The sequence below is a fragment of the Silurus aristotelis genome (assembly GCF_946808225.1).
Source record: "Silurus aristotelis genome assembly, chromosome: 29".
In the NCBI taxonomy this organism is placed as follows: domain Eukaryota; kingdom Metazoa; phylum Chordata; class Actinopteri; order Siluriformes; family Siluridae; genus Silurus; species Silurus aristotelis.
Genome location: NC_139602.1, coordinates 5,232,750 through 5,248,900, shown reverse-complemented (window position 1 = coordinate 5,248,900; position 16,151 = coordinate 5,232,750). Strand labels below are relative to the sequence as shown.

Genomic DNA, 16,151 nt, shown 5'->3' with positions numbered 1-16,151 from the left:
CCTAAATCTAACCCCCTTAACCCTAACCTCCTAACTCTAACCCCCCAACCATAACCCCCTAACTCTAACCCCCCAACCATAACCCCGTAACTCTAACCCCTTAACTCTAACCTCCAAACCCCCTAACTCTAACCCCTTAACTCTAACCCCTTAACTCTAACCCCCTAACTCTAACCCCTTAACTCTAACCCCCTAACCCTAACCTCTTAACTCTAACCCCTAACTCTAACCCCTTAACCCTATTTTATTGTACTAAAAGTTTGATCTGTAGAGATTAAAATTTGAGATGGGAATCACAACCTTGATTAGTTTTATCACAAATAGTTTCTTATCTACCTCTAAAAGTGACCCAGACTTATCATAATTATACTGATTGATCGCAACATAGTGTTTCACATTGCGCAGTAAAATTTTCCAAATGACAATCAATGAAATAAAAATGAATTAATGGCTAAAACATGCACTACAAAAATCAAGCTATAGTGCATTAGAAAAATAACTCAAAATGTTGCTCCTTACAGAATTGGTCATGATTGAGAACTGTGATCATTCATGTGATCAAATATTAAGATTCGTTAGCAGTCCAAACGGAGACCCTTTCAATTATCTGACAAACAAATCAATACACGGTGTATTAGCATTGATATAGCTGGTTTAATTTCAATCAATTAATCTTCAAAAGTAACATAGTTCAACTAGAATTGACAGACCAGATAATAAGGATACAATGAGTGATATGCTTTGAAAATAACAGACAAAGAAAGACAGGATTAATTTAATTTAATTGAACAGGAATATGAAGGTGAGTGAATGTTACAATATGAGCTCTGAGAGGGCAAAAGAGTTCACTGAGTTCATTGGGGTTCATATGGTGAAAGTACACTTTCATCTAGGTCCAAATTAGTTTCTCATCGCTACTTTATTCAGATCAGTCAATACCAGAAAACTCCCTCATAAGTTTTATACAGACTTTTAAAGCAGAAGTGGGATAAGAAGTGACATTTGAGTTCAAAATCCTTCAATGCTTAAAACACAGACAAAATGACTATTGGGGTTTTAAATGGAGAAAAAATGCTTTCAAGAACAAAGAAACAAAACTGGTAGTTAGAATGGGGTTTTGATCAACAAATAATTTTGTATTAAACTTGTAGTTTTACTGTTACACAGAGAACAGGTTAAGATTCCACAAATCTATTTTAAAGAAAACCCAAAAATGAAACCTTACAGTTTAGAGTTTACTCTAAAAATGCTTAAGATTTCATTGTCGGAAACATTCAAAGGGAACAAGCTGTATTCCAAAATGTTGACAAGGAGGCCCGAACATGATTTATTGCATTAATGCTCTTCTATCCAGCAATAAACTGAGGAAACCAACTTTCGACGCAACACATGCGTAATGTTTGTTTAATAATGTTTTAATAACGTAAAATTTATGTTTTAATAATTTAATGAATGTAACACCGGTGTATTTCAACTCCTCCTCTGAAAAAAGCAGCTGAAATCAAATGTACATGAATGTAGATGAACTTTTAGTACAAGACTACATGATTATTAACATGTCCTGATAAACAATTAAACAATACACCCTTACGCTAAAATATTGTTAATATCATGTATCCTTTAAAGTATTGTCGATTTCTCTACATTTCATTAGAGTCAGTTGACTAGCTTCGTTTGTCTAAATAGTCATCTGTGTGACAAAAATAAACAAAAGGTACAAGTACTGATAAATGTATAAATAATCTAAAAATAATAATAACATGAGAAATTATGATAAAAGATTATAAAATTAGGATGAACTGAAGTAAACGCTTTGAGTCGGCTCATGCCTAAACAGTTATTTTTGGGTATTAATATGAACAGCTTACAACTAAAGGCTATTTCCAAGAATGCCTAAGATTTTAGACTTTTTTTTAAAGGCAGTTTTAACACTATACTACTTCATTGATGGCAATGAGAACAGGCACTCCAGTGACAAAGATAAAAACAATTCTGTACTTACTGGCACTTCCTAAACGACTGAGTTAGTTTCTATACCTTCAGTGTCAATTAATACTTTCATACTTGAAAAACAGTTAAATCAGAAAAATGTTTTATAAATGATTCTAACGCTGAGATGTTCATGTGGAGTAAATTACATGATGGACAATCAGTGTTAATACACTTCCACTAAAGTGTTTACCTGGACAAACACTATAGGACTGTTAGCCTTTTGTTTTTTTATCCCTTTTTTTTTTTATCCAAAAATAGCAAATCATCAAAAAAAAAAAAAAGATCTAAAAATATTTGTTGCTCTCAGCAAAAATTTCACTTGTAAAATTGCCAAATGTTCATTGTGTCTCAGTGATTTAGTCTCGCTGTAAACAGTGAAGCAGTAGTGTTGCTAGTCAAGATGTTAGCTTGCTAGTTTAATGTTTTTCCAAAAGAATTGTAAATTAATTACTCAAAACAGCACTGATTAACACTATGTTTCATTCTCTTAACCTACATCATCAATATTTTCATATGTTCATCATATTTTATTGTTAGCTATTAGTTGTAATTAGCAGAATTGGAGTTATCAGAAACGGATGTAGTTCATCGATAGTTTTGCTAAGTTTTTAGTCTTTTCCTGCCTTTATCTAAATACATTCGATTAAAAGTTAAACAAGTGCAGAGCAATAATAAGGAAAATTCTTCCTATAGCGTAACATTTTCTTCTCCATTCAAGCTGAACATTATACTGTATCAGTATTTTTAAAAGTGAGTTGTGAAAGAGATCTGATTAGTTATAGTATGGTATATTAAATGCTATGAAATGTGTGCTTTGTTTTAAATATGTTCATCATCGAATTGAAATATAATAATATAATGGCAGATCTGAATTTTATTAGCTACAATGGAAATGCAGCATGACTCCAAATTCTGAACGCAAAAAAAAAAAATTATTAAAATTGGTAAAACATTTAGTAAATTACATTTAAACACGTGCATTTTCAATGCTTTTGATGCTTTGAATTCTTGACAGCATTCTACTGTGCCAGAATGGAGAATCAATACATGGAGATAGGAGCATCCTATGATTCTATGATTCTATAATGCTTCGTTATCGCATAGTCAGTTATTGACGATAATTTTTTTTCAAATTGTGTTAATTTCATACAGATTAGGATTTTGTTTTTTATAAAACATTACGTTTGTTAGTTTGTTTAATTTTTAGAATCCGTGTAGTGTATGCCCAGCTTTACACTAACACACATCACTATTCCATGTATAAACTGCAAAATTGCTAAAGCCTGATATTATCAGAGATGAATACGGCGTTCTGTCTGATTTTCTTTCCACAAACTCAGAACATCAGGACAGAACCTCAAACGCTGACCTCATACAGGCCGAGATGAACAGAGAAAATGAGGTAGGCTTTTGCTGTAAACAAACGTATTACCATAGAAATAAAACATTCATATATGACACAGAAAACAAAAAGCAAAAACCCCATGAAACAAAAATAAACAAACGAATGAAACAAACGCATGACTATGTAAAACTCAAAGAGGTAGTTGTTAATAGATCAGCACGTTGTTGTACTGCATGTGTGGAAAATCAACAGTGATGAGGTTTTGCGTTGAAGAAAACGGCACAGTCTTCCCAAGAGAATACGATCAGTTCAGTTACTCCATTCGTTCCCTGAGAGAAGTTCATCCTGAGAGGAATTGTGGGTAAAAAAATAGGCAGTATAATATAACTGTGCTCTCTCTTGGATTGCAGTTTTTTTTGTGTTTTGTTTTTTCTTCGATCGATTAAATAGAACGCACGCATGCACACAGAGAAAACATAATAATCGTGCAGTCGATACACTGCGTGCCACGTCAGTGTCAGACCTTCAGTTTGTTTCATGTTTTGCGAGATTGACGCAGAACTTCCACACTTAACATGACTTCAGCACAGTTGTCATCTTTGGTATAAACATCTATACCAAAATAGAGCTGATTTATACTTTATAAAACCAGAACGTATACCGTATTTTCCAGAAGTCGCTCTGGAGTCTGGAGTTAAAGAAAAATCATTTTCGCCATATTATTTGGCGAATTGCAAGCTACCTGATGTAGGAGATAAATATTAGTTTGCAAGTTTGAACTTAATCGAATGGTTCTTTCATGTCAGTCAAGCAACAGCTTGCAAGATTAATAGCTAACTAGGGCCGAGAAATAACTTTAGCTAGCTAGTTCACATAAATGTAATTTTAAAAATGTTGAAAACATAAACAATTGTTAGCTAATCACTATAACTCCTAGGCTCTAGTTGGTCTCGTCCATTCTTGAAATACTAAAATGCTATTCAAATATCCTCTCTCTAAATCTTGTGACCGAATGTACCAGACGTTTAACAATATCTGAACACGATGTAAGCTAGCTAGAGCGCAGAACAAATTCGCTTTAATGTCACAACAAAGACTTTTGAGAAAAATACTAATTGGACACAAACAGGGGTAAAAACAGTAACAAGCTATCCAAGATTACTTCCAGACTCAAGCCAAATACAAGTCTTGTGAGCTTCCTCTCAAAACGTGTGATAGTATAGTGCTTTGATGAAAAGCGAGGTATCTGAGGTGTCCAGCACGTCAAAGAGATAGATAGTGTGTGTGATTTCATAAATGTCCTTCTAGTTTGCTAACGCTCCTATTCACTGGATTCCTTTGATGATGGAATTCCATTAGTGAGTTTTGTAAACGTTATTAGTATTTATATGGTAGCGCAAAGCTAACGGCAGAAAAAGAATTAATAAATACAACAAAAATAAACATATTAGCGCATCAAGTCGCCCGCGTCTTATATTCTGGAAAATACGGTATGCTGTGTGTAAATGTTGGATTTGTCGACACAAAATGTTTTCCCAAAAAAAAAAAAAAGGTTTATGGAACCAGCTGCGAGTTTAAGAGCTTTTCACATTCAGTGTGGTCAGAGGAGAGGTGTCGCAGTCGCACACGTTTTTTTTTTGTGCCAGTTCAAGTGATTATGAAAATCAGCACTGTGTTTCTCTCTCTGGGTGAAACTGCACACACACACACACACACACACACACACACACACACACTCCTCACTATGGGCCCCATGTTAAGAGAGACAGGATAGCGTTCATGACGAGTCAGAGTATCGTTATTGAGACTGACATTGAAGCTCCTTCACACACGTCATAACAGTCCAGTTCTAAAAAGCTACTTCATGTATGAAATCCCATTGGCCGAGAGTTCGAGAGTAAATGATTCAAAGCAGACGTACAGGTGCAACCGGCTGACTGTCATCATCAGACAATGGTCTGTCTTAGTGTCACGCATGATCAGTTCCATGTCCTGACTAAAGGAAGCAGTCCCAGTCTCCACACATCTACAGACAGAGCAGTTTATCTAGGGGTTTGTGAGTCACTAATAAAAAGGTGTTGAAATGTAAACATTTAGAAAAAGGTCGGACTGAAACGTGGTTCCTTTGCGTGCGGACATTTCCGATATTGTGCCATTAAATGTCACTTTTAGCCCTTAGCATGATCGCTGTGGTGGAGTTCGGCCTGACAGTAAGATTCATGTGAAGGATTGTTGTGCTGCTTGAAGACTGCATTTACGCAAATCCCGTTATTCTTGAGGCGCTGGACTGAACGATTTATGACAATCGCCACCTACTGGGCTGCTGTGCTCATTTCAATCCTTATTTGTGTGACTGAAATAAAAAAAGGCAACATTTTCCGTAAACGTGTGGACAAGAGCGATGGATCAATGGAAAACGTTAGGTAACTATCATGCTAGTGAGGAGTCATATTTATGTTCTCTGTTCATTTATATTAACGCCAGTCTCCAGCCATGAATTCAATTGAAATGGGTCTGTGATCATGTCTCGGCCGAGACTGAATGACTCAATGCCACAGCTAGAAAAGAAACAATTTCAGTAATCTAGCGTTTATATACATATTTCTGATACTTTCATATAATTTTTTAAGGACATATATTAAGGTTTAAGTGTCGGTACTGTCGGTACTGTTGGTCACCATGCAACAAAACAACCCCACACTATTGATCTAACGCCTTTAGATGTTTATGTCTATGTAAAGCCATGAGTTTGGAACAGCTGGAATTCACCAATAATCCTCGAGAGAAACTCACACAACCTCCGCACATTCACACACACTTTGGCTTTGTTCACAGATTAAAGCTCAAAGCCGAGTAATTTAACTAGTATTAAAAGGATTCAATTAATTTCAATTTAAACGATTAATTAGTTCCACCTGATTTCTTTAAATGCAGAAGAATGATTGTGAATTCAGCAACTTTGAAATGAACTGCATTTGCAAAGCACAGACGATATTGAAAAAAACGCATCTTATTTTTATATATGTTCGTCTTTTTCCGATTCGCTCCGGTTTCGGTGTAAGTGGATACTTCAAACCGATTTCATGTTAAAACGCACTTTAGGTGAAAAGAAAACGTTGCTGTGTGATTGTCATGTGATCACAACAATTTCCATGTTGACAAACTTTGAACCAAACGAGTGTAAAACCAAAAACCAAAAAAATACCGGATAAAATATATTGGGTTTTTTTTTCCCCCATGTTTTCAAATCGACCAGTGTTTTACTGATGACTCGGCGATAAATTGTTCCAATTGGTTGTTCTGTAGCTGCAGCATTAGCATTAGTGTGTAGCCCGTGCTTTTGGTCGATGCTCACGAGCAGCCTGGTTCATTAAAGCGGATTGATTTGAGTTTTTAAACAGGGAATGTCCATGTTTAAAAAGAAAAACGTTGATTGTAACTCCATAACTCGTGATAGCAGTTTGATCGAAAATAGCAGCTTGAAGACGGCATGAGGTTTACGTAATGATGACTACGGATTTTGATCTTCCACTTCACACACACACACACACACACACACACACACTCAGTTACCCCCTGATAACCTGTGCAATAGTTGCATAGAGGGCAAAAAGTCAAGGTCTTCTCATACACACACACACACACACACACACACACACACACACATGGCTGTTGCCATAGCCATAGCTGCGCAGGAAGCGAGGACCTCCCTTGTTCCTCGAGCGTGTGAGGTAGATGATGCTGGATCCAGGCTCTCTCAGAATGAGGTCAAAGGTCAGAGTCTGCAGTCAGTCTCGAGGCGTCCTCCTGCGCTGAGAGGTGGGAGGCGTGTCCTCCGGAGATGAAGAGTGGGTGTCGTCTCGGGGCAGACGGGGATCCTGAAAGCTGCTGGGTGATGCTGCCCCCCTGTGGGGACACTGGGCCACCATGTGGGTCACACTCTGACAGTAGTGGCATTTCTTTGGCTGAGGTGGCAAACTGCACTCTTTAGCATGGTGGTCCAGACCTCCACAGTTATAACACCTGCACACACACACACACACAGAGAGAGAGAGAGAGAGAGAGAGAGAGAGAGAGAGAGAGAGAGAGAGAGAGAGAGAGAGAATGAGTCTGGATTTGTTATGAACGTTATTATTTCTTTAGTAACAGCTCCTTCACTGGGACTTTCTCAGCTAACAAACAAACACACATTTATGAACCATTTAGAGAAGCAGTCTCCAGTGAAAGTGCTTTACAACTGCCAAAGCAGTAACAGTCACAAAAGTGAAATTTCCACAGTATTAGAAGAAATTAAAGACATATAAAGTCCATGTATAAAGCACATTGATGCTCACATACAGCCACTTCTGCTTCATATGCGTTACCATGGAGCCTGCTGTTGCCACGGCACATGGGGAGTGACATCATCATCTAAATATAGACCATGTGTGTGTGTGTGTGTGTGAGAGTGTGAGAGTGTGTGTGTGTGTGTGTGTGTGTGTGTGTGTGTGTGTGTGTGTGTGTGTGTGTGTGTGTGGACAGAAATAAAATGTTCATTCTTTATTTCCCTGCAGTTTTGTTGAGTTTATTAATAACTAGGAACTTGTATTAATAATGAACATTACAGACAGAAAAATACACGTGTAAATAAAAAACGTTTTCTTTTTCCATGTGCTGTTTAACATTTTTTTCAGTGATCTACTGAGGAAAAAAATAATTAACGGAGTATAATTAAAACCTGTAATACACAGTCTAATATTTATCAAATATAATCTGGATGTATTATAATTTTAATAAAGGAATATATATATATTTTTTGAAGGTTGCAACAACAGTGTTAGAAATGTTACAGATGTTTTAATAATAAAATGTTATATTAACATTATGGTGAAGATATAATAGTCTATTAAATTGGCATTTTACTCGAATTTATCAATCAAATGGTTTATTTCTTTATTTCTATTAAACAGATGTTCAAATCATCAACTTTTCATTTTGCATGTCAAAATCAGCAGTGCATTTAATGACATTATTTTACTCAATTATTAACTTACTAAATTATGTAATAGCGATTTTATTATTAAAGCCATAAAATCAATTATTTTCAGTACAGTTGTTATTAATGTGTTCGCACAGCAGCTTTGTCCTGAAGGGGGCAGTGCAGGATCAACATTGTTAACCTCAAAACGCTCACATGAGAAGTCTGTCACTACTAAATATTTAAGTACAAAAGGTTTCAACTCACTTTACCCTGAACACTGACATTTTATCTGCACATATAACAGAAAGCACAAAATCGGACCATTTTAGATGAATACTGTATCAAATTTAACCCGATGAGGAAAAAAAACACTTACTGCAAATACAATATCAGCTAACTATTATTCACGAATCAAAAACAAAACAATACTATAATTTTACTACAACAAAGTTCCTTAGAACATGTCTGCACCATTAGCCCTCACTCACCAGCTAATAGGCTACGATTGAGAGAATCATCAATTTTCAATTTCTCGCAGATTTATTAAGCGGCAGACTGTCAGACTATAAAGTTACCATCAGATCATCGCGATCAGACTGCGAGCTAAGCGCAGTGTTCACTGGAACAAATCAGAGGGTCAAAAACGTTAATTTTTGAATAGAACATTGTGCTTAATTACAATTTATGATAAAAACAAAGACTCGAGGGTAAGTACAAACTTCTCGTTTTTGACACAAAAAAAACAAAGAGTCTTTGTTTTTATCATAAATTGTAATTACGCACAATATTCCATTCAAAAAAAGCAATGAAATCGAATGTATAATTTTCAACATGATTGTCTTATTTACACTCGAGATTATATTGTGACATCAGAATCTGTATTCAAACACAGCCCCGCCCACAAACAGCAAAATTAAAGTTATAAAGCAACATGTAAGCAAATTTAACCCAAACGTAAACATTTATATATCGTAATATAATGTTTAAGAAAAATTTTCCTTATTTTTGGAAGATTTTGAAGAAACATTTGGACACAATTTGTATGAAATGTGCACAATTTTATCTATTTTTTATTATTATTTTTCTTATTATTTTTATAATATTATTATCCATAAGATGCTGCATTAATGGTGTGTGTGTGTGTGTGTGTGTGTGTGTGTGTGTGTGTGTGTGTGTGTGTGTGTGTGTGTGTGTGTGTGTGTGTGTGTGTGTGTGAGAAAGTAACAGAAAATAAAATTGAGAGAAAACACGATGAAGCATCAACACCCACCATGTGTCTATTTCTGGGCGAGTCCAGTCCAACTGCACTCAGAGACACACATACACACACACACACACACACACACACACACACACACACACACACACACACAGTAACAGATGCTGTACAGAGCGCCAGGCTTCTGATTCACAGCCTCATCAAATAAAACTGAATCACCTGCTACACTAAAGCATGTTTTACTCTCACATGCTGCACAATTCTACACAATTCTACATTTTATTTATATAAAAATACCATTAAAATATTTCAAATATAATATCATATTTTTCTGAGAGAAAACATGCATGTTGTTTTTTTAAATGTCAGAACAAATCTACTTGACCAATGTACAACACACACACACACACACACACACACACACACACACACACAAACTCAGTTTCAATCTGACAAACCCATATCTAACTGTTAATTGTTCCACAATATCACCATGACAACTGGTATCAGACCAACAAGTCAATCAATGGCGTCACTGCAAATAAACAAAACGTCCAGAAGGACAAACGTTTTCATTTCTAAAATCAGACATTTTAATATTGGACTATTTAAGGTCCCCTGGTGGTCTAGTGGTTAAGATGCAGCGCTCCCACCGCTGCGACCCGGGTTCGATTCCCGGTCAGGGAACCATCCCCAGCCACTCTTAGTGTCGGTCCCAAGCCCGGATAAATTGGGGAGGGTTGCATTAGGAAGGGCATCCAGCGTAAAACATGTGCCAAATCAAACGTGCGGAGGATCCGCTGTGGCGACCCCTAACGGGAGAAGCCGAAAAGAAAAAGAAAGAAAAGTTTTTTTTTAATATTGGACTATTTGTCTAAAAATAACAATAATCCCTTTAAATTTCCTTGATATTTTATATATTACTATTCAAGATTCAGAAGTTTATCTTCATATGGACAGGAAACAATCTGCTTCACCATTTAATGAAATTCCTACTCGGGATCCAACAAGCAAAGACACAAGATATAAATAAAACGTTGAAGTTATATAGCTAACGTTATGATAGTGCAAATGTGAGTGCACGTGTAAAGTGGACAGTGTGCAGTGTAATGTTATAGGAAGGCATGTGCAAAGTCCTGCAAAGGTTCAGGGATCCATGTTGGTATTCCCATTGTAAACAGGCTATGTAAGTGTGTGTGTGTGTGTGTGTGTGTGTGTGTGTGTGTGTGTGTGTGTGTGGGGGGGATTAGTAGACATTTCTCTGGGTCAGACAGTAACGTGTCTGCAGTAATAAAATGGTAGTAATTATTCTTGTATTATTATGCATCGTTCACGTGAGAAATATATATCACTTCAATAAATCTCAGAATTGTATAAATGTGTGATTAGTAATTATCCAGGAATCTTCAGTGATGGATGGTAACTAGTCCATGATGCTGTGCAGACTCACCGGTCTCCCTTTGGTTTGCGTTTCGGGGGCGGGGCCTTGCCTTTAGGGCGTCGCTCACTGCCGGAGCAGGGTCCGCCCCCGGGCCCCGTTACCCTGAGCGACTCCAGCCCTTTACTGGACCTTTTAAAGGTGAACTCCACATGCTCGCCTTCCCTCAGGCTCCGAAATCCCTCCATCACCAGTTTACTCTGTAACACACACACACACACACACAATTATTACACTGTAAAGTTATTGTGTAACGTGCATCACATCAGAAACCCAGTCTAAGCCTAGAGTTTTAGTATAACTTACATTATGAATTATATTAGAATTTTTATTACAATCTATTATATATATAATTATCTATGGACTTTTCACACATAATGCACTTTTTATTGTAGTTGTATTTACTAATTAAAATAAAGGTATATTCAGGGAAAAGGGTCTGCGATGAGGAGGTGTGATGGCGCGGAGTTGTTCTTATGAATTACCCCGTTGTGGAACGTTCGCAAAACAAGTCGGTTCTTGTTCTCACTCGTATTACAGGTAAACAGTCGTTTTACGCACCAGTCTCTCTTTATTCTCTCGCTCAGAAAAAATCAAAGGAAATGTCGTGTTTAAAAAAAAAAACCCCCATGTATCTCTGACACTGGAGCCTCTTTCCATACATGCTATTTTTAACATTGATCACTTTCAATTCACGTACATGTGAGAATAAGCTGCTGCTCCAGAAACAAAAATAAATTTCAAAAACAAACTAAATAAAATCATCCTATTTAAAAAAAACCCTCTCAGGTCAAATAACTTTTGAGAATTTGGTGTTGGTATTGCATGTGCAACCTTTAGGCTGGTTGTTTCTTCAGAAAAGACAGGAAGTGAAGTTATAAAAGAATCTGAATCCCCTTGTATAAAGAGGAGTAACATCGATTCCATGAAGACACGTTACCTCCTGGCATTCGGCAGGGGGATATCTTCATTCAAAAATGTATTTCTCTCACGTCTTATTGAGCCGAATTGAATTGGGAAGTGCGAGAATGAGGATGAAGCGATACGCTCACGTCAGCTCCATCATGCTAACTCACGTCAACAGGATTGTTATGGTGAAGGGGCTTAAGCAGCGCTAAAGCAGCGACCGAAGCAACTTTCAAAACGAGTACAGAGGAAACGCACTCGTCCTAATGTTCTCGTTTCTATAGTAACCCGTATCTCGTAACTTCGCAAGGACTCGAAAATGATATGGTGAGTGTTGTGAGGTGTTTTATCATTTGTTATAAAGCTGTATGTTTTCTGGACCTTCTACATCTTCAGGATAGACTTTACTCTTTTCATTGGTTTTCACAAAGCTGTTTTTTTAGCTTTTTGCCTTATTAGTATCAATAGAGAAGAAAAAAAAAAAAGCAACATTTAGATAACCACTGTTTAGAGCAGCTATAATGAAAACGAGAACAAAAATTTTTTTAATGGGAAGATTAAATGTAACTATATATTCATTGAGAACAAGACATTATTTAATTCCTCACGTTTTTACTCGTTTTGAAACACTTCTGGGACGTCGTGTTATTGGGAAATAATGGATTTTTATGTAATAACAGTCACAATTTTTGTAAATAAACCAATTTTTACCACTTTCCCTGAATTGTTTCTTTTCTCCTACAGTTTGTGTGTGTGTGTGTGTATGTGTGTGTGTGTGTGTGTGTGTGTGTGTGTGTGTGTGTGTGTGTGTGTGTAAGTTCATTATCGGAGGGTTAGTACTATTAAGTAAACACTGCCATGTATCTGAGAAACTGCACACTGCATTGTACAGTTACTACATTATTAATACTACACCAAACTCTCTCTCTCTCTCTCTCTTTCTCTCTCTCTCGCTTTCTCTCTCTCTCTCTCTCTCTCTCTCTCGCTTTCTCTCTCTCTCTCTCTCTCTCTCTCTCTCTCTCTCTCTCTCGCTTTCTCTCTCTCTCTCTCTCTCTCTCTCTCTCTCTCTCTCTCTCTCTCTCGCTTTCTCTCTCTCGCTTTCTCTCTCTCTCTCTCTCTCTCTTGCTTTCTCTCTCTCTCTCTCTCTCCCTCTCTCTCTCTCTCTCTCTCTCTCTCTCTCTCTCTCTCTCGCTCTCTCTCTCTCTCTCTCTCTCTCTCTCGCTTTCTCTCTCTCTCTCGCTTTCTCTCTCTCTCTCTCTCTCCCTCCCTCTCTCTCTTTCTATCCCCCTCTCTCTCTTTCTCTCTCTCTCGTTCTCTTTTTCTCTCTATCTATCTCTCCCTCTCTCTCGTTCTCTCTTTCTCTCTATCCCTCTCTCTCTCTCTCTCTTTCTCTCTCTCTCTCTATTTCTCTCTCTCCTTCTCTCTATTTCTCTCTCTCTCTCTCTCTCCTTCTCTCTATTTCTCTCTCTCTCTCTCTCTCTCTCTCTCTCTCTCCTTCTCTCTCTTATTTTATTAACATGGGTCAACATGGGGTAAAGGTCATGGGGGTGGGGTATATACATGTGTGGCTCCATTTTAAAAACAGGAAGAAGGAAGAAGAGAGAGTGAGTGAGAGGGAAAAATCCAGTTTTCTGCTGACACTCGAACCCTGCGCCCGGAGCTTACGTCCTTCCAATGACCTTTGACCCATTTCCCCACCCCATTCTCTCTTCTCTGGTGCCCTCTCTCTAGCAAAACATTAATACACACAGTTTTGGTGGTTCCAAATTAGCTCGCTGTGTGTGTTATAACTGCAAGCTGATAGAAACAGAAACACACACACACACACACACACACACACACACACAAACACACACACACACCTGATCTGCCAGCACACTATATATCAATCTCAACACACCGTCAGTAGCCGCCGGATATAAACTCTGTTCTGGGTTTAGTGTGTATGTGTATGTGTGTGTGTGTGTGTGTGTGTGTGTGTGTGTGTGTGTGTGTGTGTGTGTTTCTGTTTCTATCAGCTTGCAGTTCATGGCCCAAGCATTAAAACTGAAGTGTTATTTCCTCAGCCGTTTTTATGATTTTAGAGTAAAGATCCAACATCACAAACTCTGTACAGGTTATTTTCTTGCGTATACCACACACACACACACACACACACACACACACACACACACACACACACACACACAAATAAAATAAAACAAGGCACAGAAGGTGTCCTACACACTATAAACACAATAACAATATTATTCAGTAATCAGTAATTAAAACTCCCACATGTTACCTGCAGTTTAAAAAGTGTTTGCGAGAATAATTTAAGATTTCACAGTCTGCGTTCTTTTCTTACAAAGTTTGTAATACAGCACATAGTATTTATATTGTTACAAAAGTCAAGGAGTTTGTTTGACTAGGAAATGTTTTTTTTTTTTTCATTTTGCATCATACTTAAAAGAAATGGTAAAAAAGAACTTGCGACTTTATTCAATACTGTACCGTATAAATCTTTTGTGCTGCTTTAGATTCAAGTCCTGTTTTACAGCAATTCCAATAATATATTTATTGAGAAAAACTTTCTTTGGTGGCACAGTGAGAAAAAATTCACAACCTGAAATTATTTTTAACAAATTGATAAAAGTCTATTCTTATTCAATAAAATCTATAGTTTTATTTTATTTAAAATAATGCGACTCAATTCTAAACAAAAGTAATTAAAATGTATATTAAATTTAAAATAAACAAATGTCTCATATTGGAATGCTTTAAATACTAAATTAAATAAAAACATCTCCAAAAAATATTATTTACAGCTTTTTCTTTTTATTTAAAAGTATGTTAACTAAAAATAAATATAAAAATCTCCTTTTCAACTACAAATAAACTTTACAAATAATTAAAAATAATTAATTAAAACAATAGTTACCTATATTATAAATCAAATATATACTCTTTTCTCCTTACAAAGATGTTGCTGCTTTTTAACTGGTCATGAGACTGTTATTTTACTAAAGTTTAAAATATTTCTATAAATAAAAAAATATATAACTTTATTTGTATAGTTTAAAAAAATCCTCTAATTTGCACTTTTTTCAGTTTGGTATCAGATTTATGAGAATATAATGGCAAAATTTAGCAATAGATTTGTATTAATTCTTATTCTATTTTCAAGATTTAAAATGTCTTTGTATAATTTATCAGCTCATGCAAGGTCAAATTGTTAATTTGCTAATATTAAAAATAACCTAAAAACAAAACAAAAAAAAGGTTATTATAGATCACTTTTCTTATGTTAAGTTTTTATAAAATTAACTATCGAATACATTGTGATGAAACATTTATTTAATTTTTATCCATTAAATTTTATTTAATCTGTGTGATTGAATAAATAGTGCATTCTTGAATGTTTAGGAGTCGTTTAAATCAACATTAAACTAAATAATAAAAAGTAATTCCTAACTAAATGATGAATCTTTCATTCTTAATAACTAAATCATCAAAAACTATTTTTCTCACATAACTGCAATATGAATAATGCAGTATAACTTAATACATTTGTTTTTATTCATAAATCTTTTTACAGTTCAGGATATAAAGAAAAACCAGTATTCACATTTTAAATATGTATTATTTTTATTTTGTTAAACATTTAATTTTATTATTTCATTGTTTGTAATCAATATTTTCTTGCACAATCTGTTTCATCTTTCATGTCTGATATGAAGCAGGAAAAATGTTTAACAATCAAGATTATTTAACTATTTCAGATTTGGCTGTAAATAATAAGTGAAAATAATATTATAAAAAATATATTTTTTATATTCTATATATTATATATAGATTATATATCTATATATCTATTCTATTTATATTATATTATTTTATATTTTTATATTCTTTTATTTAAAAAAATTCCTAAAATTAAATTTCTCCTTAAATCTTATAAAACAGTTTTCAGATTAAAGTGCAGCCACCAGTTCACAAATTAATGTGGAAATCCTCAGTCCATTCATTCCGACGTCTGCTTAATCATTCTGCCTTTATTTCCTTATATGGGCATGAGGAATTTCTTAAAGGAAGGCGGGACCTGGTCATGTGACTCAGGCAGTGTTTTTTTCCTCCCCCTTTTCACCCTCTGGTTTTGAAGTTAAGCAGAGTAGGGGAAAAGAGAGGAACCTGGATGAGACAGAGACACAGAGACGGAGGAATGACCGTAGTGAAATTAGAAGTAAAGAATGCAACGTGTTTAGAAAGTGGAGATGAAGAAAAAGCACAAGAGATAGGAGGAATAAAGTAA

The 16,151-nt window shown here is 35.7% G+C and overlaps 2 protein-coding genes across 2 annotated transcripts in view; both read right to left on the bottom strand.

Moving 5' to 3' along the window:
- LOC310722600 (uncharacterized protein) overlaps positions 1-16,151 on the bottom strand; it is a 1,041,764-nt gene that overhangs the window by 870,631 nt on the left and 154,982 nt on the right. The gene's annotated exons all lie outside the window — the stretch shown is intronic.
- The window catches only part of lin28b (lin-28 homolog B (C. elegans)), a 22,368-nt gene continuing 6,851 nt past the window's right edge, over positions 635-16,151 (bottom strand). The window contains exons 3-4 of the mRNA XM_083534845.1: positions 10,967-11,154; positions 635-7,360 (exon numbers count right to left, since the gene is read on the bottom strand). Of these exons, the coding sequence (XP_083390971.1) occupies positions 7,126-7,360; positions 10,967-11,154 (423 nt within the window). The 3' untranslated portion in view covers positions 635-7,125. The remainder of the gene's footprint in view (positions 7,361-10,966; positions 11,155-16,151) is intronic.